We start from the raw sequence: 25,535 nt of genomic DNA, 5'->3' as shown, positions 1-25,535 counted from the left end.
GTTCAGAAATCGCCCGGTGTGAGGTGGGAAGCATGGAGGGGCTGGTGGCTGAGGAGGGGATGGGTGAAGAGGCTGGGTGTCGAAAGATGTAAGGAGCGGTGAGCGTGCAGGGACTCCGCCCAGCCGATGGCTAGAGGTGCATCTATTGCATGCATGAAGCACTGAATTCAATCCATAGGATTGAACAACCCAGGTGAGGTGGTGTGTGCCTGTCATCCTAGCACGTGGGAGGTGGAGACGGAGGTTCAAAACTTTAAGGTTAACCTTAGCTACACAGCAAGCAAGTTTGAGGCTAACCTGGGCTACCTGAGATCCTGTCTGAAAGCAGACAGCTAAATAATTGATTAAATAAAGGACGTATCAGTGTGCCTGCTTGTAAGGTGACACATCCTTGGGGGACACAAGTCACCCTGTCTGGACCCACTGGGCTTGACTGAGTCTCCCTAGGTCCCCAGTATGTTTCTGCTTTTATACCAATCCTGTAAAAGTGGGTTGTTCTGGGGCTGGAGAGATGGCTCAGCGGTTAATAACACAAGCTGCTCTTCCAGAGGTCCCGAGTTCAAATCCCAGCACCTACATGGTGGCTCACAATCATCTGTATGTGAGCCTCTAATGCCCTTATATTAAATAAGTAAACACATAAATACATAAATAGTTTTTTAAAAGTGGGCTGTTCTGAGAATGCAAACATACATTTGTTGCAGTGTCCAAGTCAGTTCTGGATTTTACAAACTGAAACATCCTTGGCTATCCCATGGGTCACCAGATTCTGCCTTATTCTGTCATCTCGTCAGTCCTACAATTTATTTTCTTAGAGGAAGGTTAGAAAGGGAGAGAGAGGGAGAGGGAGAAGGAGGAGGGGCAGGGGGAAAGGGAGAGGGAGGGGAAGAGGGGGAGAGAAAGAGAGGAGAGAGAGAGAGAGAGAGAGAGAGAGAGAGAGAGAGAGCACTAGGAAGTGGATTTAAACTTGAAGAACTTGACATGTTCAACAAATCTCTTCATAGACTGTTCCAGAAATAAACTGCCTGGGGCAGTCATTGGTGGCCATGGTGATTGACAGTCATGGTGGGGACACTAGTGGTCATGGTGGGGCCATGACTTGGCTTTTTGGCCCCAGTTCTTTGTGCTCCCAGCCCTGAAGTAACAGGTGGAAACCAGGCCTCACAACACCAGGGGTCTTGGTAAAACGCGTGAAGCCAGTTCCGTAACTGAATCTGAAAATATAATCTGGAATCCATGAGGATTAACAAGGGGAGGAGGGCAAGTGTTTGAGGGTGCGACAGAGGAAACCCAACACTTCCTCCATGTCGGCACACTCTGAGCAGGCAGCGCGGCGTGCACGGGAGGTGCACGCTTGCACACCACAGGCACCGCTCCACAGCTACAACAGAGAGCCTGTGTTTGGTTTGGCAAAGAAAGAAAAGGAAGTTTCTGTTTCTTTTCCCTGAAGAATAAGGCTCTTTCCTATGCAGGGCTCGGGTCTCCTTTCAGCTGATAAGCACCATGGCGTGAGGGGCTGGCAGCACCGGAGGTGGGAGGCCCTGCGGGTTTACTCAGCAGACTGAACTGCTCTGTGGAGTACACACCGGCCGCTGGATGAACTCAAGCTCAGTCCTTTTTGATTCTGTGTTTGGTTTTCATTGTACTGAACTATGTCACAAGGGAAAACGCGAAGAGAGAAAGAGTCCACTGTAAACTATCTCTGGGGAAGGAAGTGAGCACAACACACACAAATACACACACACCACACACACACATGTACACACACACATAAACACATGCACATACACCACACCCACGCATGTACACACAAACTCATGCACAAACACACATTCACACATGACACACATATACACACACAGAGACACACACATGCGTACACACACATGCACACAAAGATACATGCACATGCATGCACACACACACCACAAAGACACACATGTACACACATGCATGCATGCATACATAGACACAGACACACATGCACACACACATGCATGCACAAACACACACTCACATACACCACACATGTGCCCATACTCACACACACATCACACACACGTACACAAACATGCATGCACACACAAGCACATACACATGTACATACACATGTATGCACAAATACACACACATCACACACATTTGTGTACACAGAGAGAGACACACACACTCATGCACACATACACACACATGCATGTACACACACATGCACACACAGATACATGCACATGCATGCACACACACATCACAAACACACACATGTACACACACGTATGCATGCATACACAGACACAGACACATACACATGCACACACACATGCATGCACAAACACACACCCATATACACCACACATGTGCACACACTCACGCACACATCACACACGCATACACAAACATGCATGCACACACATGCACAAACACATGCACACACATGTATGCACAAATACACACACATCACACACATTTGTGTACACAGAGAGAGACACACACACACTCATGCACACACACAGGAAGAGGGGGCTATGGTACCAGGCAATGGATACTTAATAACACAGAGCTGTAGCATAGAGCAGGCTGAGCCAAAGTCCTGGGCACCAGGCCCACCTTCTGACCACCCCTTCCCTAGGACAAGGGTGTTAGGTAAGCCACTCCTTACCTCCTCTGCAGTGACCATGGCAATCACATTCACGCCCTGCTCCCATACCATCTGCCAGAAGTCATGGCACGTATGTGGCAAGGGCCCCTGGGTGGCGATGTAGTGCCATTCCCATCCGCCGACCACCACCTGCAAGCAGAAGAACACACCGGTAAGTGGGCCAAGTGGCTGGGACGACCTTCCATTGCAACTCCTTTTGGACCAAGTGGATTGGTGCGATCCTAAAATCCCAGAAACCGTAAGTAACAGAGGACACATTTTTGCACCGGAATACTTTTTGGCTAAAGCAAGCGTATCAGGTCATACTTACCTGATCTTTTATTACATGCAGCACACAATCATTAGTTCAGGCTGAAAACACACATACGGGCTGAGGAGAGGGCGTGGTGGGAAAGGCGCCTGCTGCGTAAGTGTGGGGACCTGACTCTGGTCCCCAGTGCCCACGAGCAAGCTAGGGATGGTGCTGTGTGCCATCATTCCAGTGCGGGGAGCTTGAAGAGAATGGCCCCTGGGGCTCACTGAGCATGCATGCCGAAACAGTGAGGCTGGGTCGAGGCAAAGACCTTACCTCAGAAAAATAAGGCGGAGGGGCTGGGTGAGAAGGTTCTTTGGATGATGGTGCCTGCCATTAACTCTGATGCCCTAGGTTTGACTCCCACTGTTAGAATTCTGTCTAAGCTCCGCCCCACAGTTACCTGGCAACAGGTACAGGTTGGCACAGTTACATGGCCAGCCTCTACTTCTCTTCTCTACTCTCTCCTTCTCTCTGACTTTCTCTGCCTCTACCACTCTCTTAACTCCCCTCCCCATGCCCTGAATAAACTCTATTCTATGCTATACCGTTGTGGCTGGTCCCTCAGGGGGAAGGGATGCCTTGGCATGGGCCCACCGAGACATACCCTTCCCCCACACCTCACCACACTCTCATAGAACATATTCTTATACCCTTTATCTTTTTATAATCACAACACCCAGAACAAAGTTGTCCTCTGACCTGCATTCACACTCACACACACAGACATTGGGCACACAAAACAAGTATAATAAAAATGTTAAAGGTAATTAAAAATAAGGTTAAGAATGATACAGAAGATAACTGATGTTGACCTTTGGCCTCCATTTGTGCATAGGAGAGGGAGTGTACTCATACATGTACACACACATATATACCACATAAAACATACACATATGAACTCATAGGTACAGAAGGGTATATGCACATACCTAAGAATAAATTAACAGAAATTTAAGTTACAGAAACAATAGCTATATTAACCTGTACCATGTATGCTTATATATTTCATGCATCAGTCTATATTTTATTAAACTTTATGCATGATTATAACCACTAGATCAGTTTCACAACCACTAAAGAGCTGTGGTTCCGATTTTGAAGAACAGGGTTATATGGCAGACTTTTAATAAAAGCAAAGTCTCTATGCAAAAACATCCCAGTGGCAAGACCAAGCCCACAGAACTGCAGGTCACACTCTCAAGGTGCAATGGTGAACACTTCCTGCCCCTCTCTTCCTTTCCTGTGCCTTGATATGACCAAGATGGGCCCCTTGACACACCTGTGTGATGCAGACCCCCAGAGGGTCCCAGAAGCAATGAGGGGACAGTGTCTGAGACTTTTCTTCTCACTGATTTTATGAAACTATATACAAACTTGATTCAGGCAAGAATAACATCAGCTATTGTCTCCTTACACAAGACATGTTCGGGTCAGAGCTGGCAAGGAAACCCACTTTCCGCATACTGGTGGGAGAAAACATTCACAGACTGAGTCAGGGGTGGGGTGGGGGGAATGTGGCCTGTCTGTGGAACTAGGCCCTTAAATTATCAGGTACCTAACATACAGGAACCATAAACCTTGCAGAGACGCTGCCTACTCTGGTATTGACAGGAGAGCATTGAAAGTCACACTGAAACCAATGTGACTCCCCCTTTGGAGAATATCATGTGATTTCCCCCTCTGGAAGACACCATTCTCCTCTGTGTTAACTGCTGCTTGGAACCCAGGGGAGAAAACAGTGGCGAAATATATTGCTCAATTCCAGAAACCCTGGGCAAGTTCCTGCAAGCAATCTGGGCCTCTGAAATGCACCCACGTCTACCCTGGATCCGCGGGACGAAATGTAGGTTTCGGAGAATCCAGAGAATATCGCAGAAGGGACGGCATTCTCGGGTAACAACACCCGGAGGGCGCTGTTTATGTGGAGTGACAGCTGTTTCCAAAGAGCAGATGGAAAATGGGAAGGAGACTGGGCCAAGGGAAGAGGCCAGGAGAGTGTCTCTCTGTACGGTTTTCAGAGCACTTCATCGGGAAGCAGCTGCGGGAGCCCTCATCTTGGAGTGTGTTATTCTGCTGATTATTTCCTAATCTAACTGATGCCATCGTTGGTTTATTGAAGAGATTCCTGGCATTCATTATTTTATTAGTTTTGTTCTCTTTCTCAAAAATAAGAGCCAAAAAAATGCCCGTATGTTCTAAATGCATATCTACAATCCTGTCTATGCCCTATGCATAAAAACACTATACCACACCATCACATCCCATATGGAAATTGGCTGCCAGTGACATACAGCACAGATGCCTAACTACACCTTAGGAGGGTTGAAGGAGACTTCTGGCAATTCCACCGGAGTTGAAAAGTCCAAGGAAAGTAAGAGCTCAAAGCTCCTGATCGTTCAGATCAATCAGGCGAACTGTGTTGGTTAAAAAACACCCTATTAAAAAAAAACAAAAACCACCCTATACCCAGCTGGATGGTAGTGATGGAGCACACCATTACTCCCAGCACCTGAGAGGCAGAGGCAGGTGAATCTCTAAGTTTGAGGCTAGCCTGGTCTACAGAGAAACTCTATCTCAATAAAATGAAGTATACTAAACTAAACTTAACTAAAATAAAAGTCGTGTACCCACTGACCAAGCAAGAACCTTTGAAACACACTCCCTATTGAGAGCCGTGTTCTAAAGAAATAAGTCGAGTTATTACAAAAACTGGGGAAGGTGAGCTGTTTAGGAACCCATATGTTCACAGCTCTGAACTGTAAGGTCTAGCTAAGCTAGGACACACTGAGACATAAAGTCCAAGGCATTAGCAAATCCCACACACAGCATGCTGGTGAAGATGGCCGACAGATTAAGAACCCTGACTGCTCTTGCAGCTTCTCACACCCACAGGACAGTTCACAACCTCCAAACCCCCAGTTCCAAAGGATCTGAGGCCCTCCCTCTTCCTGCCTCTACAGCCACTAGGAATGCACACAGCATAAAACATGCATCCAGGCAAACGCTTAAACACTTACACACATGAAACAAAACCAGATAAATCTAAAAAAGTAAAAAAAAAAAAAAAAAAAAAGAACCTCACACGCCCACTATGATTAAGGATCTGCTGTGCAGCCAACAGTGTTTGTGTAAAGACAGATCACTCGGCTCTTGCGCACAGCACTGGAAATTAGATTTGGGCTGTGGTATTATAAAGAAGAAACAATAGTTTGTGCTGCTTTGGAACAGAGTAAAAGCACCAGGAACAATAAAGGCTGAGACTGTTCCAATGTCCACCACCTGTGAGTCACAAAGCAACAGGACAACCGCACTCTCCATGGCTTGGGGCAGGTCAGCACATCAGAAAGGCTCTCTGCAGTAAGTAGTTTAGCCTGGAAGGCATCTTGCTGTATGCCCTGACATGCCCCTCACCCTGATGTGGGAGGCGTTGATGTAGCCGGTGTTGTTCTCTTTGGTCGGGATGAGCTCCACTCGATTCTCCTCGTAAGGGACGACTTCTCGGATCCGGCTGCGCTCCGCGTTCTCAGGCAGAGTGGCGGTGCTGAAGATGCCATTGGCCTTTTTGTTTGGGATCTGCTCGTACTCTGTGAACACCATTCCGTCTTCTAGCTTCTTCTTCAGGGCTCTGAGCTGCAAGGGAAGGAGGCATCAGCTCTCTCAATTCAACAGAGTGAGCAGGCTGTCAGTACTCCCAGTTAGGGGATTTCAAGATGGCGGAGAATCAGTGGGTGCCCAGCTACAGCCACTCTGCTACCCTCACTGCTACCTGCTGCTAAGTCTCTCTGCTGTGACAGCAATTTCCCCTCTCACTCAGCTACATACTGCAAGGCTACATGCTACATACATACTGCAAGGCTACATGCTACATACATACTGCAAAGCCTGGCTTAAGTTGAAATTCAAACTCTGTGCTTCAGTTATTCCTGCCTGCTTCACTCCTTGCTATTCTCAACTGTCCAAGCATCCTTTCCTCCACCCCGCAGCAGGGTTCACTGAATCAAACCCTAGGAAGGTACCAGCTCATGGTGGTAGAGGGCTGAGGATTAACCCTCACAAAGGCCCTGCCTTGCACTTCCTTGGCTGAAGTACTAATTTAAAATATGTGGTGTCAATTGGGAAAATGTCTGATCCAAGAAATGTTCTAATGCCAAGTGTCTGCTGGCAGAAATCTAACACTCTGTTACTTAGTGAACACAGGAAAATTAGTTTCTGGGCCTCCTGAGAACAAGCTAGGCAGTTTCAAGGCCCCTTTCTCCACCACAGCAACACAGGATCAAAGTTCGCAATACCTAACCAAGGAGCTATGGGTCCTGTCATCCTGCAGCCCTCGAAGGGGACCACAGGAACCCAAAAACCTAAAACCAGAGCATGATGCTTGGAGAAACTGTCTCATCTTACAAAAAGAGTTTTCTGTAGGTTTAGAAACTTAATGGCTTCATCGTAGAAAATAAAGATTCTTTTTTAACATTTCCCCCTCATCAGCCTTCAGTATGTCTAAAATGAGTACATATTCGGATTCAACTGCATGAGGAAAGCAAGTATGTCAATCACATCGTAAGGTAAATTTGCATTTGCCCTTAATAAATAGTAAAGTCTTACAAAATGCATAAGGAATTGATAATTGCATCACCTCCTTATGATTCAAAATAGCAAGGAAATAATAAGCTCTTGCGCAGCCTGGTGGCGGCAGTGGCGGTGGAGGTCCTTTGTCCTTACTGTTTATGTGGGGAGGGGAGCAAGCTGTGAGGAGGTCAGAGCACACCCTGAGGAAGACGGCCCGGCCCACTCTTTCCACTATGAGTTCCAGGGACTGAACTCAGGCCATCTCACGTGGCAGCAAGCTCCTACACCCACTGAGCCGCCTCAGGGGCTAGGCTTTTTAATCGAGCATCAATATGGCAGCTTGATAAAGTGCAGAGACCAGAATGAAGAGAGAAGAGATGTTGGAAAGGGTCAGCGCTAACACGCACACTTGAACGAGTCTTCTTCAACCGAAAGAATTAACCCATGAGGCAAGCAGCGCTGACAGGTCTAGGCAGAGAAGAATGTGGAGGGACAGAGAACAGGTCACACCTGCAAGCCCAGAACTTACCCTCTCGTCTATGGGGACTCGGGTGGCATCATGGCGACCGTCTTCCCGCCCCGGCACTCGGGCCACCGAGAGCCCATTCAGCGCTGCCAACATCAGCGGTCTCTTCTGTGCCTGCGGGCCCGTCATCTTCTGCTTCTCTAGATTCTTTCGGCAAGAAAAGACACGTTCTCATTGTTTATAATTCCAGGGGAAGTCTGGAATGTGTTTTAATCTCCCCAAATCTGTAACTCCCAGGCCAAGGAATGCAGACATCACCACCAGAGGGGCGAATTCAAACACAGCCTTCCCATTATTCCCATCATGCCCAGGGAAGCCCGTTCTTACAGGACCCTAGGGCTTTTATTCTTAATTAACTCATACATTAGAAAGATAAAGACAGACTCCCTAACAAATATACTTTGACACGGCAGGAAGGGGGGTTGCAAGAGAACAAAAAGGGGTTCATACAATACACTTTAGAAAAAAATAGGCTGAAGACCGGAGAAAGAAAATGGAGGAGCACAGAGACCACGGGAGTCCCTCCCAAGGACAGGCCTTTTGCACTGGTAAAGCCCGCCAGCTACTATGCTGATTAATAGTGCCACACACACCAGCAAAAGGGGAACCACTCTGAGAGGCTCAGACTGAAGACCTGAGTCTAACACTTATTCTTGCCCCCAAGACATCTGCTTTGCCAGCCCCAGAACAGGGCCTACCATGACTTAACAAGGTCACCAGCACCCCGGGCTGGCCACAAATGACAAACCACCAAGCCTCTGCTCTTTGAGTTCCTCCAGGGCTAAGAAAAAACAGTGATCACTGGAGGCCTTGCCTGGAGTGTGGACTGGCAAGTTCTATCTCCCTCATCTTTAGGTTGAACCTGGTGTAGTCAGGGCTGGATGTTGGGACCACTGTTGGACGCCCTTGTGACCTTGGCATCAGCAGGGGTGTGAATCTGAATCGTCTGTTTACTGCTGGCAGCCTACTGGGCACAGCTCTTGAAAATCATTGTGTCTTAGACATTCAGGGATCACTGTGAAAAAGAACATTTGGATGTGCTCTGAAGCAATGCCAGTCTGTAGATGCCTGTGCGTCCTATGGATGGAGCGGCAGCCTGGTTTCTTATTTGTTTATTAATTAACTCCCAGAGGAGGTGTCTTGATGGAGCCATGCTCTTGGAGAAGGCGGTGGTGGGGTGGCAGGGACAACCTTGCATGGGATGCTACCTACAAGCATCTGGTGACAACTGCTCTGATGACAGGCTGACCCACGGACAGCGAAGGGTGCATCGGAGAGGACAGCGAGCCGTGACGATGTGGTGGAAGCCGAAGGGCGGGTTTGAGACCACAAGAACGGCCTGGCCTTGGCGGCTCCATACCATGCTGGCCCTCGGGAGGACTTGGGATTTATTTGCATTATTAGCTTAGTTTGGTGAAAGGTAACACACTCTCACTCTCTCTCTCTCTCTCTCTCTCTCTCTCTCTCTCTCCTGTCCTCTCTTGTCATTGAATTTTGAAATGCTTCAAATGTTTTATTGTGGTTTGATTTTGAGACAGGGTCTCATTATGTCACCCTGGGTGTCTTCAAACCTATAAGCAATCTTCCCCCCTCTGCCTCCGAAGACAGGGATTGCCAACCTTGGGAAAGGCTCACTAGCTACCTGGAGAGAACTAGACACAGTGATGAGTGAACTGGCCTGAGCTGGCTTTCCCTGCCTCTGCGCCTGACTCCCGCCTGGAGGCTGGAAAGTGTGAAGTGTCTTCAAGGCGGTGGCCCGAGTGGCAGCATTCTGAACCACTCGCCACACTAGAAGCCACTGAGCTCTCCCTATACCCACCCCTCCCACTCCAGGCCCCAAGGACATAAGGTTTCTCTCTGTTCTCTTAGTACGGGGGTCTGGTGTGACTTCAGGAGCCTGCTCTCCTCCTCTCCACACACAGAGGAGTATGGAGGCTGTGCGGTTGCTCCCTAGGCCAGTGAGTGCAAACACAGACTTCAAGACAAGAACCATCTCGGGTGTTGGAGCCGCTGGCAGGGATGGCCTTCTTGCTGGACCTCCTGGCGTTTCTCTGAGGTTGGAACACTGAGCAAGGGGAGTGAGCAGCCTATGAACTCCTAGTTGTATGAGGCTGGGTGAGGAGGCGTCTCACAGGGTAAGGAAGGTAGACGTGGGCAGTCATGTTCTTGAGTGAAAAGCTAACTGGTGGAATCTGCCAGTCGGAATGATCCACCGTCCTGGAATAAAACAGAACTGGGGGGAGGGGACCAGCAGAAAACTGCTCCTGGCTCTTTCTCAGTCTGGGTGATGCTCCCATGCAAGGCCCGGCGGCCCCAGGGCCACGGCTGCAGGCTATCTGTTTAATCAGGGTAAGAAGACGGGGATGACCAAGACGAGGTTACAAGACCACGTGGACATTGTTAAGTCTCAACTTGGCAGGGCCAGCCTGGAAGCTCAATGCCCACAGTGATGGATTCCTGAAGCGAATGCCGCTCTTGGAGGCCTGGAGCCAAGACGTGTTGAGACATCACTTTACACCAATGGATTACTTTTTTCCAGCCTGGGAAAGTTGTCTCCTTGTGGTACCCACCCCCGCATTTCACTCCACCCCCAGCCAAAGCTGTGCTGTTTTTTAAAATCCCAGAGGCACAGGTACAAACTCTACCACCTCCCTCTCCATCTTCAAAGAAGCATTAAGGTCATCCGTGCTGCCCCTGGATGTCTCCGCCCTGCTGACCACCAGAACCTCTGGGTTGAGCGGCCTCCCGGCTGTTCTAAGGTAACAAGGCTGGATCTGACCTCTGAACCCAGCGGTGTGGCTTCTGAAAACTGGCCTTCCCTGCCTTCCTCTGAGCTGATTCCCAAGGATGAGTGCAGAAGGCGGAGCAATGAGCCCAATGACCTCCGACAAAGCAAATGTGATGTGAGGAGTCTTCCGGGCTCCTAACCGAGGGCCAGCTACCTGACAGCGCAGCAGTGGTCAATGGAAAGGAAGTGCGTTGGCTCGGGTAGTTACGTGACTGAATGAGTGACTCTTTAAGGAGATCAGGATTTCCAGGAAAAGCAGCATCGGGGGAAAATTTTTTTTTCCAGCAGCAACTACAATCCAACAATATTCTCATTGTAAGAGGTGTTTATTTTCTTGTTTACACACATCTATCACCATGTAGTGTTGCCCCAACAACAGAACTAGCTTTCTCGGCTGGGCGCATCCCAGTGAAGGGTTATCTGCAACAGCAAAGTAGAGTATCTTCGTATGTGGTATGCATGCATGTACAGTGCATGTATGTACACCTGTGTGTGCGCTTCTCACAGAGCAGATCTGACGGGGACTGGAGCCCAGTGCCCAGTAGTAAACTCCTCAAGAACAAAGCCAGTCACTATGTTCCTGTACCATGTATACCAGCCACAAGCCAGGAGTGACAACGAGACAGAAGGTGTTATTTGAAAAAGCATCCCTGACTTCTGGTGACATCATCACTCTTGCCTGAAATGCCCACAATTCCTCAAATCCCAAAACACTCCCTGAAGCCTCCCTCCTCCAGGCCTCCGGCTCCGGGACTTCCTACCTTCAGTGACCTGGGAGTGGTGGGGACACTCACCCTAATCATCATTTCTCTCTCTATAATGCTGTCCTCCAGAGAGAACATCTCTGACACGGGCCTTTCCTTCACAGGTTCCTTCTTGACCCGCTCCTTCACGCTGGTTAGGTCTGGCTCAGAGATGGAGGGACCCAGAGAGGCACCATTGACAGCCAGCTGCTCAGCCCGGGAGACACTGAGGGCCTTGGCTGGTCCGTGTCTCAGCACCCTGGCCCTGGCCATGGCAGGAAGGGGAGTCCCCTGGTCCTGTCTCAATGCCCCATTACTGACACTTTTTCTTGGCCCTGGGTACTCAGGCGGGGGCCTGTTGGGAATGCGGGCCAGGGCAGCCTGCAGCTGGGCACTGTATTCTACTTTCTCCCGAAGCACCGGAATCTGAGGGGCCGCCTCCGGGGTCTCCTCCTCTTCCTCACTCTCACTGCTGTGGACCAGCATGGTGGCATCTGAGAATGTCTTCTTGTGGTGATACTGGGGGAGACCGTGTACTTCATGGCCGCCCGCCTCCTCGGAAGGGCCCTGCTCCCGAAATGTGTTACGGCGCGCCATGGGGATATTGAGTGACTTCAGCGTCATGGCCTCCATGCCTCGAACCATGCTATTCATCACTTCCAGGCTGTGGCGTTTGTTCACTGTGCCGCCACCGCCGCTGTGGTGCTTGGTGGCGGTGAGGGGTTCGCTCACCTCCTGCAGAGACTGATGGACCACAGGAGAGCTGTCCTCCTGGAAGGTCTTTACGGAGAGCTGCACTTTCCGAGTCACCAGATCAGGGCTGCTGCCGCTGACATACTTGTGGCGGTGGCTGGCGAGGTCTGGGGTGCTGGTGGCAGGACGGGGCCTAGGGTAAGGGGGTGGTGGCCGGAAGAGATGGTTCCTGAGCATGTGGGCGGTGCTACAGTGTGGTGCTCCTTGGAGTTGCATGTTGGCCAGTTCTGGAGTGCTCACGGTGTGTGAGATGGAGCTGGCCCCTGGCTGACTAGGCATCACACAGTTTTGGGGGCTCATCTGGTCAGATGGACCGACAAGTTTGTGACCGTAGCACCCCTGAGGTGCGTATGGGACTGTGTAGGGGTGCCTCTCCCGCATCTCCGGCTGGCTGTACACCAGTTCCTCGGGCTGGTTATAGGCGTGGGTGTTGATGATGTTGAGGTTACGCAGAGACCGGCTCTGGCTGTCCGCGTGCAGCAGCCCCCTCTTCATCTGCCTCATGACCGTCTCGTAATCTGGGGTTGGCCTATACGACGGCACGATAATGGTGCTGTGGCGGTGGCTGGGGATGTAATCGGCCCTCATGATGTCACTTCCGGGGATGCTGAGGTTGGAGGACACCGGAGACGCCTGGATGAAGCTCTGGGAGCAGCTGAGGGAGTTGACGCTGTGAACACTGCACACGCTGCCATTGGTGACTGTGCCATTCAGGTAATTAAGGTCCAGGCTGTTGTGAGAACGGCAGTACAAGGCTTCTTCGTTCCCGGGGAAAATGCTGTCTGCAAAAAGTCAAACAGAGCAACATGAAGCACCACACACCGCCCTGTCTCAACAGAGTCGTCCCTGTGTCCCTCAAGTGAATCACCGAAACGTGTCCTAAAGAGCAGAGCCTTAACCCCATCACACATGTCCCAAAGGACTGTTCTCTGGCATAACATGCATAGAACATGTCAGAGCACACTGCAAAGAAAGTGTACAGAGTGGGTGTCGCCTAGGCACAGTCTCAACTTTGCTATAATTAGATTCAAACAATGAGCCACTTGTTGGGGAGAACTGGCCTCTTGTGCATAGCTTAGGGGCAGAACCGGATATCTGGGCTAGGAAGTCAAAGGTTTAATAGAGCAATAGACTTGAAACTGCCCCACCCTCAGAACTGCTGGGTCTGACTATATCAGAAAAGGGCTCTTAACCTAACAGACTGCTGGGGATTCAGAAAGCTGAGAGACTGACAGCGTGGCCAGCACAGATGACAGAGCCAGAATCAGGAGCTTTTCAAGGTGTTCCTGAAACTGCCCTCTAGCTCCACCATCAAGATTTCTTCCTATAAAAGAAACAAAAGCTGAAAGGGCCACAAAAGCTGTTTTCATGTGTACTTATGGTATGCATGTATGTGGAGGCACACATGTATGTGGAGCCATGTAGGGGTATGCAAGTGTGTGGAGGCATATGTGTTTGTGGAAGCATATGTGTATGTGAGTGCATATGCGTTTGGGGGTATGCATGTATGTAGAAGCATGTGTGGACATGCGTGTATGTAGGTGCATAAATGTATGTGAAGGCATGTGTGTATATGGAGGCATGCATGTATGTGAGGGCATGCTTGAATGTGGAGACACATGTGTATATAGGGGCTTACATGTATGTGGGAACATACATGTTTGTGGGGGCCTACGATTTGTGGGGGCATGGGCATGCATTTCCATGGAGGAATGTTGTTTGTGCTGAGAAGATCCTTGGTCACTCGTATTTCACTCCCTCAGGCACGGCTCTCATTTACTAGTCTCACTAGACGTCTTGCTCAGGGCATCCCACCTCCACAGCCCAGGCTGGACGTCAGCTGGGTTAGCAGCCTCGCCTTAGCACTTGTGTGAGGCCCTCACGCTTGCGCAGCTAGTGACTTAGCTGCTCTACTGCCTAGCTTTTATGTCAATCTTTATATATGGAAAAGAAGACACAGCAATCTAGACAATGCCTCCGCATGACTGGCAGCTCTGTGAGGCTCTGTCCTGATGAGTGTGGGAGGGAGGGCCCAGCTTCCTGTGGATGTGCTACCTGGGCAGGTGTCTTTGGCAGTCTAAAGAGGCAGGCGGCGTAAGCCATGAGAAACAAGCCAATAAACAGCTCCCCTTGGCTTCCGTGTCAGCTCCTGCCTTGAGTTCCTGTCCTGACTTCCTTCAGTGATGGAGTCTGACCTGAGGATTATAAGTAAAAATGAACCCTTTTCTCTCCAAGTTGATTTTGATTATGGTGTTCTATCATAGACACCCCAACTAAGACTACTACTGAGTCTCCTCCCCAACTCAAGAGCTACTAAACGCACAGATTTGGTTCCCAGAACCCACGTGTACGCTCACAACTGTTGTAGCCCCAGTTTTAGAGGATCTGCCATGCTCTTCTGGCTTCCATGGGCATTAAATTCAAATGGTATATAATTCAAATGGTATATAATTCAAATGGTTTATATACCATCACACACATGTAAGCACTCATACAATATACACTCATATACAATTAAATAGACAAATCTTTTTTTAAAAAAATCCAACTATCTGAAAAGGAAGTGTAAACAAAATAAATCAAGGCAGGAGAAACAAGGAGAGCAAGGTATGAGGATTTATCCACCTCTGATGGGGTTTGGGGTAGCTCTGCCAGGCTGTTTCTAAAAAGTATGATTGCACTGAACAGGGTCTTGTTTTAGGTTTCATGCTCCAGCCTTCAAATTGCAGCAACTTCAGAATAGCTAGGAGAAGGTAACAGACACCTAGGACTCATAAAATATGCAGCATGTAAGGTTTCTGATTGTCATTTTAAAGATGGAGCTAGCTACGTGATAAAAGAGTTTAATGGTTTGCTGATAAAAGAGATAACACGAACTTAGCTAGGGTGATGACGGCTCAGCAGGAAGTCAGAGCCTGGGTCTGGATCTTCAGTATACATACTAGTGTCTGGAATCCCACCATTGTGTGGTTGGGAAACAGGAGACACGAGGACCCACTCACCGCCAATCTAGCTAACTGGTGAGTGACAGGTTTAGTGTCAAATGTCTCAAAAGGTGAAAGTGACTGGAGGAAAAACCCCCAGCATGGGCCTCTGGCCTACACACACAAGATGTGCATCTACACATGCTGATGCACACGCACGCATGCACATAGGCACTCACAGAGATGTGTGTGTGTGTGTGTGTGTGTGCGTACCTACCATGTTGATGCACACACTTACACACATAAAGACAGAGACAGAGACAGAGAGTGTATGTGTTGTGATATCTGAATGCTAACATCTGTCTCACAGTTTCTCTATGGAAAGTGTAGTAGCTCAGGATTGCAGTAGGGATCAAATGAGACAACACACAGCCAAGTCCCCAGCCTCGCACTGACACCTCATGACCACTGGATCCATGCTCATTCTTGCCCCTATACATGGTGAAAGGGCCAGAAGGGAGACTAAGAAAAGCAATGAATGATGAGGGTGAGTTTCTCCCAGTCGCCCTATCACCACGTGGCTGCTCCAAGGGCTGGTCCTGACACTGAGGGGGAAGAGAGTCCCTGGGGAGGGCTGAACTAGCCATCCCCAGGCCTGGCCCACTAAGAATGGAGGGAAGAGGAAGAAACAATACCACAGCCTCCACTTGGCCTAGGAGCTTCTTCCCAGGCAGCTGATGTGCTGAAGGTCACCACTGAGTGATCAGACAATGACAATGTTATCACCGTGATCAGATAATGACAAAGTTGCCACTGGGATCAGATGACAATGTTGCCAATGTAATCAGACAATGACAATGTAGCCACCATGATCAGACAATGACAATGTAGCCACCGTGATCAGACATTGACAGTGTTGCCATCAAACCATCATTGATATCTTCAAGCAGGCATTTGTGCTGGGCCCTAGGTCCCAGCCTTTTGTCTTTAAGAGGCAGGAGGAGGAAGAGGAGCTACAGTTACCTTGGGAAGTATGGGTCTCCGAGTAGTGCTCGCTGCACTGCACATGCATGGGAGGCAGGATATACGGCTGCTGCCTTGGCTGAAACAGAAAAAACAGAGCTGGGGACGCCACGAAGACTGGTGGGAGACGCCAGAAAGCGACCCCGACGCCCAGGGAAGCACATTACATCACTGCAGGCGGCTCTTCTGAGCCACTGTCTTCCACAGACCTAAGCTCCCTTCTGGTAGTGAAGCTCAGGACAGCAAAAAGTGGCTCAAGGCCAGAGAGAAGAAGAGGCCATCCACCCCAAGTCAGGAGCAGCCATCTGATGCTCTCAAGCATTGGCTTTGTAATAGATGTAATCAGAAGAGATGCACCCTCAAAGAAACAGAAAAGGAATCTGCTTTGTTCTGTCCAAAACCAGCTCCCTCCCAGGCCCACAGGTTCCTTACACAGTAGCAGAGCCCATGGTCCCAGTGTACAGCACCACGGGAGGCTCCTGTAGGGTCAGGGCTGCATCCAGCTTGGCACGGTGGCAAGATTACATAGGAGTCAAATATGTGATGCACACAGTGTCAATGGTACTAGAGAAGAAAACGTGGCATGGGCCAGGCAGTAAGGACACCCTCCCAGTCAATGCAGAATCTCTCCCACTGAGTCTTAAATGAGGCTGTTTAGACCATTCTGAACCACTTCCTGCTGCAGAAGAGGGCACACTTCTTGTGCAGGGGGTCGAGGAGGGGACGAGAGGAGGGGGCTGGTGGGGGGAGATTAACACATATAAAGCACCAGAGAGGACAGACTGCCTCTACCTCTGTTAGCCGTACAGCTCTGATCTCGAGATAACTGATTCGGAAGCTGGGCTTTTGGCACACACCTTTTAATCCTAGCACTTGGGAAGCAGAGGAAGGTGGATATCTGTGCCTTCAACGCCAGCCTGGTCCACATAGTGAGTACCAAGGAAGGAGATGAGATTCAAAAGTCAAGAGGAATCAGAGAGGAAAGAAGCACGGGGTGAACCTGGGTGAGAGGACTCCAGGTGCGGAGGGGGGCTGGAACTTCTGAATATCCCACAAGTCCTGATGGATGGCCTTAGAGATTGCAATTTCAAAGTATTATCCCTTTTGTCGATAACACATACTCCAACTAATACTTCCCATGGTGGGGATGGACTGTCTGCTTTGTTTACTGAGAGAGAATGAGGGTGAAGGGATGTGAGAAACAGAAGCAGAAACACAAAAGAGCTTGGCTATGGCCACCTCCTGCTCCTTTAAAATAAATCAATAAATGTCTTTATGAAGTTCGCTAAGTTTACAATAATAATTTAAAACCAATAATAGCTAATTTAACTTCTTTTTTCTTCTTTCTTCCTTTTTTTGTTTTGTGACAGGGGAGGGTTTTTCATTCACCCTTTACATGTTTGGCAAATGCTCTTCTACCAAACTATGTCAATGCCCAATCTATTCCAATATTTATTTATTTGTTTGTTTATTTGTTTGTTTGTTTGTTTGTTTATTATTTTAGTATCTTTTCCCAGATTGACTAATACAGAAATAAATGCCACAACGCAGAGGTTCTATTTTGGTTCCTATTGCTGTGATAAAAACACCATGACCAAAAACAACTTAGGGGAGGAAAGTATCTGTCTGCTTACACGTCACAGTCCACTGAGGAGATGAAGACAGAACTCAAGGCAGGAGCTTGAGGCAGAGACGGGAGGAACTCTGCTTCCTGGCTTGCCCAGCTTACTCAGCTACCTTTCTCATATAGCCCGACCCACCCTCCCACAGTGGGCTGGGCCTTCCTCCATCAATTAGCAATGTAGAAAATGCCCTGCAGACATGCCCAAGCCAATGTGATGGAGGCAAATCTTCAAATGAGACTCTGTATATCAGGTATATCCAGGGGTCTGTGTCAATTTAACAAAGACAAAAAAAAAAAAAAAAACAACAAAACAAAACAAAACAAAAACAAAAACAAAAACAAAAACAAAACCATGAGAACAAGCATCCTAAAAGAGAAAGACAGATTGATTGGCAAGGAAGTCAAGATACTTATCAGCAAGGACCATTAAGACTCTGTAGTCTGTTCAGACTCACAGGACAGGGTGAAGAGAGACCTCAGACTCCTGTAGACCAATTCATCCCAATAAAAAAGGGAGGCTCTGTGGATCCCAAGACTGCTTGAGAACAAGGGGTCTGTCATTTTATTTCACAGGCACAGTGACACTTGATCTCACCGACAAGAACATGAGACGCAGACAACAGGACAGTGTTAACAACGGAGAGTGGAGACCAGTGCGTGAGCAAACACCCTGTGCTCCCGGGGAAGACGCAGAAGCTCCTTCCAGATCGCCAAAGCGGAGGGAGGGCGACAAGGCAGAGAGAGTCACACCAACATCAGCAACAGCCAGGCGGGCTTAGGAATTCCCATGTGGCTCAGCTCTAGAATTCTAAGAGTCTGTTGTTACGTATGACCTCCAAACTTTCTAAGAGGGAAGCTGAAGACAGGCGAAGAAGTGCACGTTGGATACAGAGAATAACTTCCCTTTGGTGCTCCGGTCTATCGGCTCCAGGGACCTGTACGTGCAGCAGAGTACGAAGAGCACACTTTGCTCTATCTGTAAAAGGCCACGCCTCAAAGAGCTGTGATAAGGGAAGCAGAAAAGAAAGCGCAGATCTCTCCTGTCACCCGTGTGTAATCCTTAAACACGAAGAGCCTAAAGCAGGACTACAGCTGTGCTTCCCGGCCATGTCACCAGGAAAGAGAACAGCTTTTAAGGAGTAAGAAAAGCAGTCGAAGGCAGGGGTGACTGACTGACACCTGGAAATTAGGAAATGTCCTGCCCAACCTCTCTGTCTGCTATACAGAGTCCATTGTTCATTTAAAATGCATTTTCTGGCTGGTTTGCTCGGTGTGGCACTTACAACAGGGACATGTCACCAGAAAGATGAGCAAACGGTCTGAAGGGATGATTACTCTGGCCTGGAGTAAGCCTGGGGAGCACCTCGAACCCCATGTAGAAAGGAGGGAGGTGTCCATGGGAGAGTGGGACACAGCGAGCCAATAATTATCACACCTCCTGCAAGTGAAAGATGGCCTCTATACTGCCAGCAAATGTCCCCTGGTCATGGTGCCCTTAGTCACCGCCCCTCAATTCCGGAACACAAACCTTTATGCAAACAGCCAGACCACTGACTGAGGAGTATACTTACCAGTGAGGACCGGCTCCAGGTGGGCTGGCGTCTGATCGGGGGTGGAGAGTTTGACTGTCTATATGAAAGGTTAAAAATGAGAGCCATCACTATTGCTGATCAAAAGAACAAAAGGTCAGAAAGACAAGGAAGGCTAAGGAGGGGACAAGCCAGACCAGTGAGGCCTGCCTCCCGGCACACGTTCACACCTGCACACATAGCACACACAGCACATACAGATCACACCTGCACACATAGCTCACACAGCATATATAGTTCACACCTGCACAATAGCTCACATAGCACATACAGTTCACACCTGCACACATAGCACACACAGCACATACAGTTCACACCTGTACACATAGCACACACAGCACATACAGTTCACACCTGCACATAGCACACACAGCACATATAGTTCACAAGTAGCACACAGCACATATAGTTCACACCTGCACGCATAGCACATACAGCACACACATTTCACACCTGCACACACAGCACGTATAGTTCACACCTGCACGCAGAGCACACAGAGCACACACATTTCACACTTACACATCAACACTATAAACCCTTTTGCCATTCTTCTTTTATCCTCAAAATGTTCAGAACACATATTGCTGTAATCCTTTCTCACTATTACCAGGGAATGAGGCTTATTTCTATAGAAATATCATGAGAGAAATAAAGACTAGAAAACATCACAGCACGTGGACTTTTAAGTGTCCAATGTGTACCTGTAGGCATAATAAAACTATTTTTAAAATGCTTCCAAGTTTAAATAAAATTTCAAACTAGAGAAAATATTTTTAATTTTGATCCCATAAAGATGGTACATGCTGCAAATGTTGACCAAGCCAGATGTCTTATCTGTTTGCTTTAAATTCTGATGCTAGGGGCCAAAGACAGCAAATGCTGGGCAAATATTCTATAACTGAGGTATGTCCCCAACCTAACAAGTCTGTTACAGAGAGAGCTCTCCAGCATCTACCTAATAATAGCAGAGAGGAACAGAGCAGGAACAGAGGGTATCCATCCTTGAGAACAGATATCAGGAGGGCCACATGGTGCTTAAAACAAAAAGAAAAACAAAATACAGACTTTTCACTGAGCTGTAATTCCTCAAAGATTTTCCTTATCTGGAGATTTCAGGCTTCCACTAGCTTGCTGATGAAAAACTTTGTGAGAGCATGGAGACAAATGCAGTAATGCTGAGCTTTTAGCAGCTGGGCAGGTTCAGCGTTAGCATCCCCGAGTTAAGCATGGTGCTCCAACTCTTCCTCCCCAGGTCAAAGGTGCAGCCATTGAACCCTGGAGGGAGGCATCCAGCTGGCAAGGACCAGTCCTGCAGGAGCAGACCCTGCAGGACAAGCCTGAGGGGGCTGGTGAGTGGACAGAGCTCAATGTGTGTGAGGGAGAGAGGAGGTGTGAGTGCTTCCCTGGCAGAGTTCCCTCAGAACTGGGGTCTTGGTTTTCATCGTCACACATGCTGTTCACGCATGCCAGTCAACAGACCACAGAAGACACATGAAGTACCAACACAGCAAAGATCCATTTGCTGAGAAACGGTGGAACCGGAAGACTGGAACTATGAAAGGGGTTCATATCCACCTCACAGGAGGCAGCTACAGAATTCTTGAGGGTGTCGAGGCCACCAGCCAAATTCAAAGGCAAAAGCATAATAGACTCCTATGCATGGGGTGATCTTGACAGTGTGTCTGTAGAAGACAAGATTATGCCCTTGCTTGGCCTGCTAACGCATCTTTCCTACCTTTGCTGGTAGGCTGAGACTATGAGACGTATGAGCTGTACCCTTAGACCCTGGCAGTGACCAACTGCAGTGCCCGATTTGAAAGAGGCTGTGGGGCAAGGAAGAAGAAAATACTCTGCCTTGACCTGGGAATCCAGTTCTGAGCGTCTGCTTTCTCCAGCGACACCTCCTGAACAGCAATACTCTACCCTGCTTGGCTATGCCCACGGTGGGAGTGGAAAGGCAGCCTCTCTCTGGCATTTACATCCCCGGCGCTCTTTGAACCAAAATTAAACACCTTGGGGGCCCAAGTGGCAAATGCACTCTGCTGAGGGCCGCCTTTTGAAAGGAACCAGAGTAAAGGCGACGGCAGAGTTGGGCCCCCGGCACGCCATCTCCGAGGTCAGGCCACGAGGAAGTGCCCCCAATCAGACTCAGATTTATCATCTTTATTTCTGAACTAAATTAAAAAGACACACAGATGCGTGCCATCTCGGAGTGCCTTCCAAATCCCCCTCTAATTACCCTGGCCTCTCATTTGCAGTCAGATGGCACGACCCAGGAGCGCACGCAGGGTTAGCCAACTGTGAGCGGAAACGGGCCGAGCCGGCGACTGCATCTTCTCTTTTAAGTTGGCTCATCACTCCGCTCCCCACTTCTGAATGTCGTCCGCATCTAACACGGAGGGGCACCTGGGCAAATTGGGAGCAGTTAGGCTCCTCCGAACCCAGAGCCGAGGGCCGGAAAGGCACTGATGTGGCCCACCCATCCGGGAAGTTAAACATTTACAGTCAATTTGGGAATGATTGTCTCGCTAGGCACACGGATTGCAGTAGACTACACTTAAACTTCTCTCCCTCCCCACTGCCTTTAGTCTCTTCCTACAGTTTCTAGAAGGATCAAGGGGAAAGAATGAATGGACAGCGGGGACCACAACCTCGCAGAAGCACTCAATTTAATAGGACCGCGCCATTCAGAGAGACGGTGAACGAGATATCCACTTACTCGGTGCAGATCTTGTTCTGTTTGTAAAATTTGTGCCGTGTAGTAAATAACCGAGAAATGTACTTGGCATTTTCAATATCATCCTTGAAAAGGAAGAGATGGGAAAATAAACATCGGTTTGATGAGATAATCCCTTCACAAAGATTGTCCCGTACAGGCATCCATCCTTGACCCCTTTCTCATGAAGAAAAATCAACATGAGGGCCAGGAAGTGATTCAACCATTAAATCCAATGGTGCCCATGCTACCGTGGCCCAGCAAAGATGGTAGAAATGACTAATTAATGAATTCTTCACATCAAAGGTCCTGGTTCTGCAACAATGAACTGACAGGTTCTTGATAATTCTAAACCAGAACTTTCAAAACAACAGAATCAAGGCACAGCCTACAATTAACACTAATGTTGTTCAACCAGACAGTGTGGTGAGGGCAACAGCCTTGGCTCCTGAGAAGGGGCTCAGAGAGAAGCTCAACTGACTCCAGTGTGGGCTGAGGGACTTCAAGATCCAGGGCAGCCAACAATAGAAAATGCAGTCTGATAAAGATAGGAGTCACTTGAGGAAGAGGCCCGTGACCAGGGTGCTGTGGCATGCTGGACACACTTGACTCTTATTTCAAAGCCAGCAGGAATATTTATCACTTGCACGAAGTCATATGGGACCAGGCAAGCATTAGAAAGAATGTCTTCAACATCACTGAGTCCCATGTGGTGTGCGGGAGTGTCCAACATGCTACCACGGTTTGCATGGGACCTAGAATACCTAAGAATGCAGCCCAACACTGACATGATGAGGTGTGTGTGCGTGTGTGTGCCCATATGCCAATGTATGTGTGTGCCTCTGTGTGTGTATGTGTGTATGTGTGTGTGTGTGACTTGATTATGCAGTCCTTGAGTATAGACTTTGTAGATGACAACAGTCTATCCCCCCATCAAAAGGCTGAACAGGCACATGTTAAGCCATGGAGAATCAGGGAAGGGTGTTGTTAGCTCAGGTTGTGCAGGCCCCTGGACTCACTGTGTGGAAGAGCGCGGTCTCCTCCTTGTCAATCAGCTCCAGCAGGATGGCCGCTTTGCTATGGGTAACACTCCCAATGTCATTCCACCTGGGCCAAGGAAACGTCACTTGCTTACCCAAACATGGTCCACGTGTTCACCACGGGAAGGGCCTCAGCTGGCAATTACGATTTAGCTATTCTTTCTTTCTAAGGAAAGCTTAAATAGTCCACCTCTCAAGAGAGAGCAGGGAAGAAACGCAAATAGGCACCAACTCACGCAGCGACAATTCAACGTATATTATATCTGCATAGCAGCATTCACAGAACGCACTTTTCCTTATGAGCAGCTAAAAGAAAAATCTGAAAAGTTCTTGTCACCTTCCTCCCAAGGTCCCCACTGACAAGCCCCTTCCCCCTGAATGTTTTAATGACCCACGACGTATAGTAAAGTTGTACGGCAGTGTGCCATCCTGGAAAACTATACCCAGTGGCCATATATGTCTCTATGCACCATGACCCAAGCACACGCATGTACACCTCTCTTGCCTGCCACCAGAGACCTGGCTATGACCAGTGTACAGGGGACTCACTCAGTGTGTGGACACAGGCATGAAGGGCGTACACCTGTGTATGGGACCCATGGCCTGCCAGGGTCTGAGGAATCTAATCCCAGAAGCAGGTGCCAGACTCCAGGAGAGCAGTGCTTGCTTCCTGTTCTGCTCGGAGACAGGTCGCAGGCATCTTCCCAACACTGAAGCTTCGGCGGCTGCTCCAGTTCCCAGCTCCGTCCTTTTTACATTCCACCATGCACGTGGAATGTTCTCTGATCTCTGGGGAGTTCTCCCTCCCTCCTCCCTTCTTTCCTTCCTTCCTCTCTTCTTCTTCTTCCTCCTCCTTCTTCTTCCTCCTTCTTCTTCTTCCTCTTCCTCCTCCTCTTCCTCTTCCTCCTCCTCCTCCTCTTCCTCCTCTTCCTCCTCCTCTTCTTCTTCTTCTTCTTCTTCTTCTTCTTCTTCTTCTTCTTCTTCTTCTTCTTCTTCTTCTTCTTCTTCTTTTTTCTTTTTTTCAAAGACAAGGTTTCAAGCATGCCAGGCTGGTCTGGAACCTACCACACAGCTGAGGGTGACCTTGAACTTCTGGTCCTCCCGCCTGCAGTACCACACACAGTCTATATGGTGCTGGAGACTGGTTTCTTCTGTGTGGGAAAACAGCATACCCGATTCCCATCCCTTTAAGACTTAACTCTGTAGTCTCCTGCTCTAGCAAGCCCTTCCTCATTTCCTACCATGCACCCAGAACCTGCTGGAATCCTCACTCCAACCAAACTGTGGTACAAGCTTTAAATTCTGGGATTAGATCGCTCAAAAACCCCTGAAGACCACGGGCTCCTCACCCAGTAGATAGCCCCTGACTCCAGGTCTGTAATCCGGGCACTGAGGCAGCCTCTTGCACAAAGTTCAATTCTCACACCACGAGGCAGAAAAATCAGCTGATTCACTCCTCCTTGGAGCAGATTCAACATAGACACTAGTGAGAACCTGACTCGGTGAATCTACTGTCTGCATCGGGACGGGGCGGTGGGGGATTCTTTATCTGGGGTTTTCAGTTACTCCCAGTCACCTGTCCATTCCGGAACAGCTGTGCTCCTCACGCATGTCTAGGAGTCCTCTCCCCCCTCCATGTGTTCCCTGACACAGACACCTGGCTGAGAAGCCACCTGCTGCTGCTAGATTCTTAATGAAGATACAGGAAGTATCTTCATTCATTCAGATGAGTTCCTTCAAAACAACCGCCAAAACTCTACAGGCAGTCCGCATCCTTGCCCTCCTGGGAGCAGCACCTAAGGGAATAGAACCAACCCTGACAGGGGCTGCCGGTTCCGGTCCAACATCTGTGCATGACTGTTTCTGTTCAGCAACTCATGTATGTGCAGGGTGCCCATGTATGTGCATGTGTGTGCATGTGTGTGTGTGTGTGTGCGCGCGCGCGCGTGTGACCCAGGAGACAACCTTGGTTGTCCTTCTTCAGGACAACTTTGGTTGTCCACCATCCAACTTGCGTTTTGAGACAGCCTCTCTGGTTTGGAATGGGCCAAGGACGTTAGCCTAGCCAGCGAGCCCCAAGGAGCCCTGGCTCCACCTCCCAGCGCTGGGATCACAGCCTGTGCTACCGTGCCCAGCGTTCTTTATCTGGGTTCTAGAGGCAGAATGTGAGTCCTTGTAAGATTTTACCAACTGGGATACAGTTCCCTAACCCTTAAAAGTTTAAGTCCTAAGGTCTCTCTCCTCATTCTAGCTTCAAAGAGCAAGAGGTGACATCGTAAACCAATGGCACAG

The 25,535-nt window shown here is 48.9% G+C and overlaps 1 protein-coding gene across 5 annotated transcripts in view; it reads right to left on the bottom strand.

The window, feature by feature from the left end:
* Ptpn14 (protein tyrosine phosphatase non-receptor type 14) overlaps nucleotides 1–25,535 on the bottom strand; it is a 147,512-nt gene that overhangs the window by 13,895 nt on the left and 108,082 nt on the right. For all 5 annotated transcript variants that reach the window (XM_052200026.1, XM_052200029.1, XM_052200027.1 and 2 more), the window contains exons 9-16: nucleotides 23,223–23,310; nucleotides 22,207–22,289; nucleotides 19,467–19,524; nucleotides 16,272–16,350; nucleotides 11,623–13,106; nucleotides 8,044–8,187; nucleotides 6,363–6,581; nucleotides 2,657–2,785 (exon numbers count right to left, since the gene is read on the bottom strand). In XM_052200026.1, the coding sequence (XP_052055986.1) occupies nucleotides 2,657–2,785; nucleotides 6,363–6,581; nucleotides 8,044–8,187; nucleotides 11,623–13,106; nucleotides 16,272–16,350; nucleotides 19,467–19,524; nucleotides 22,207–22,289; nucleotides 23,223–23,310 (2,284 nt within the window). The remainder of the gene's footprint in view (nucleotides 1–2,656; nucleotides 2,786–6,362; nucleotides 6,582–8,043; nucleotides 8,188–11,622; nucleotides 13,107–16,271; nucleotides 16,351–19,466; nucleotides 19,525–22,206; nucleotides 22,290–23,222; nucleotides 23,311–25,535) is intronic.

The sequence above is a fragment of the Apodemus sylvaticus genome, chromosome 12 (assembly GCF_947179515.1).
Source record: "Apodemus sylvaticus chromosome 12, mApoSyl1.1, whole genome shotgun sequence".
NCBI lineage: Eukaryota > Metazoa > Chordata > Mammalia > Rodentia > Muridae > Apodemus > Apodemus sylvaticus.
This window is presented reverse-complemented; position numbering and strand designations above follow the sequence as displayed.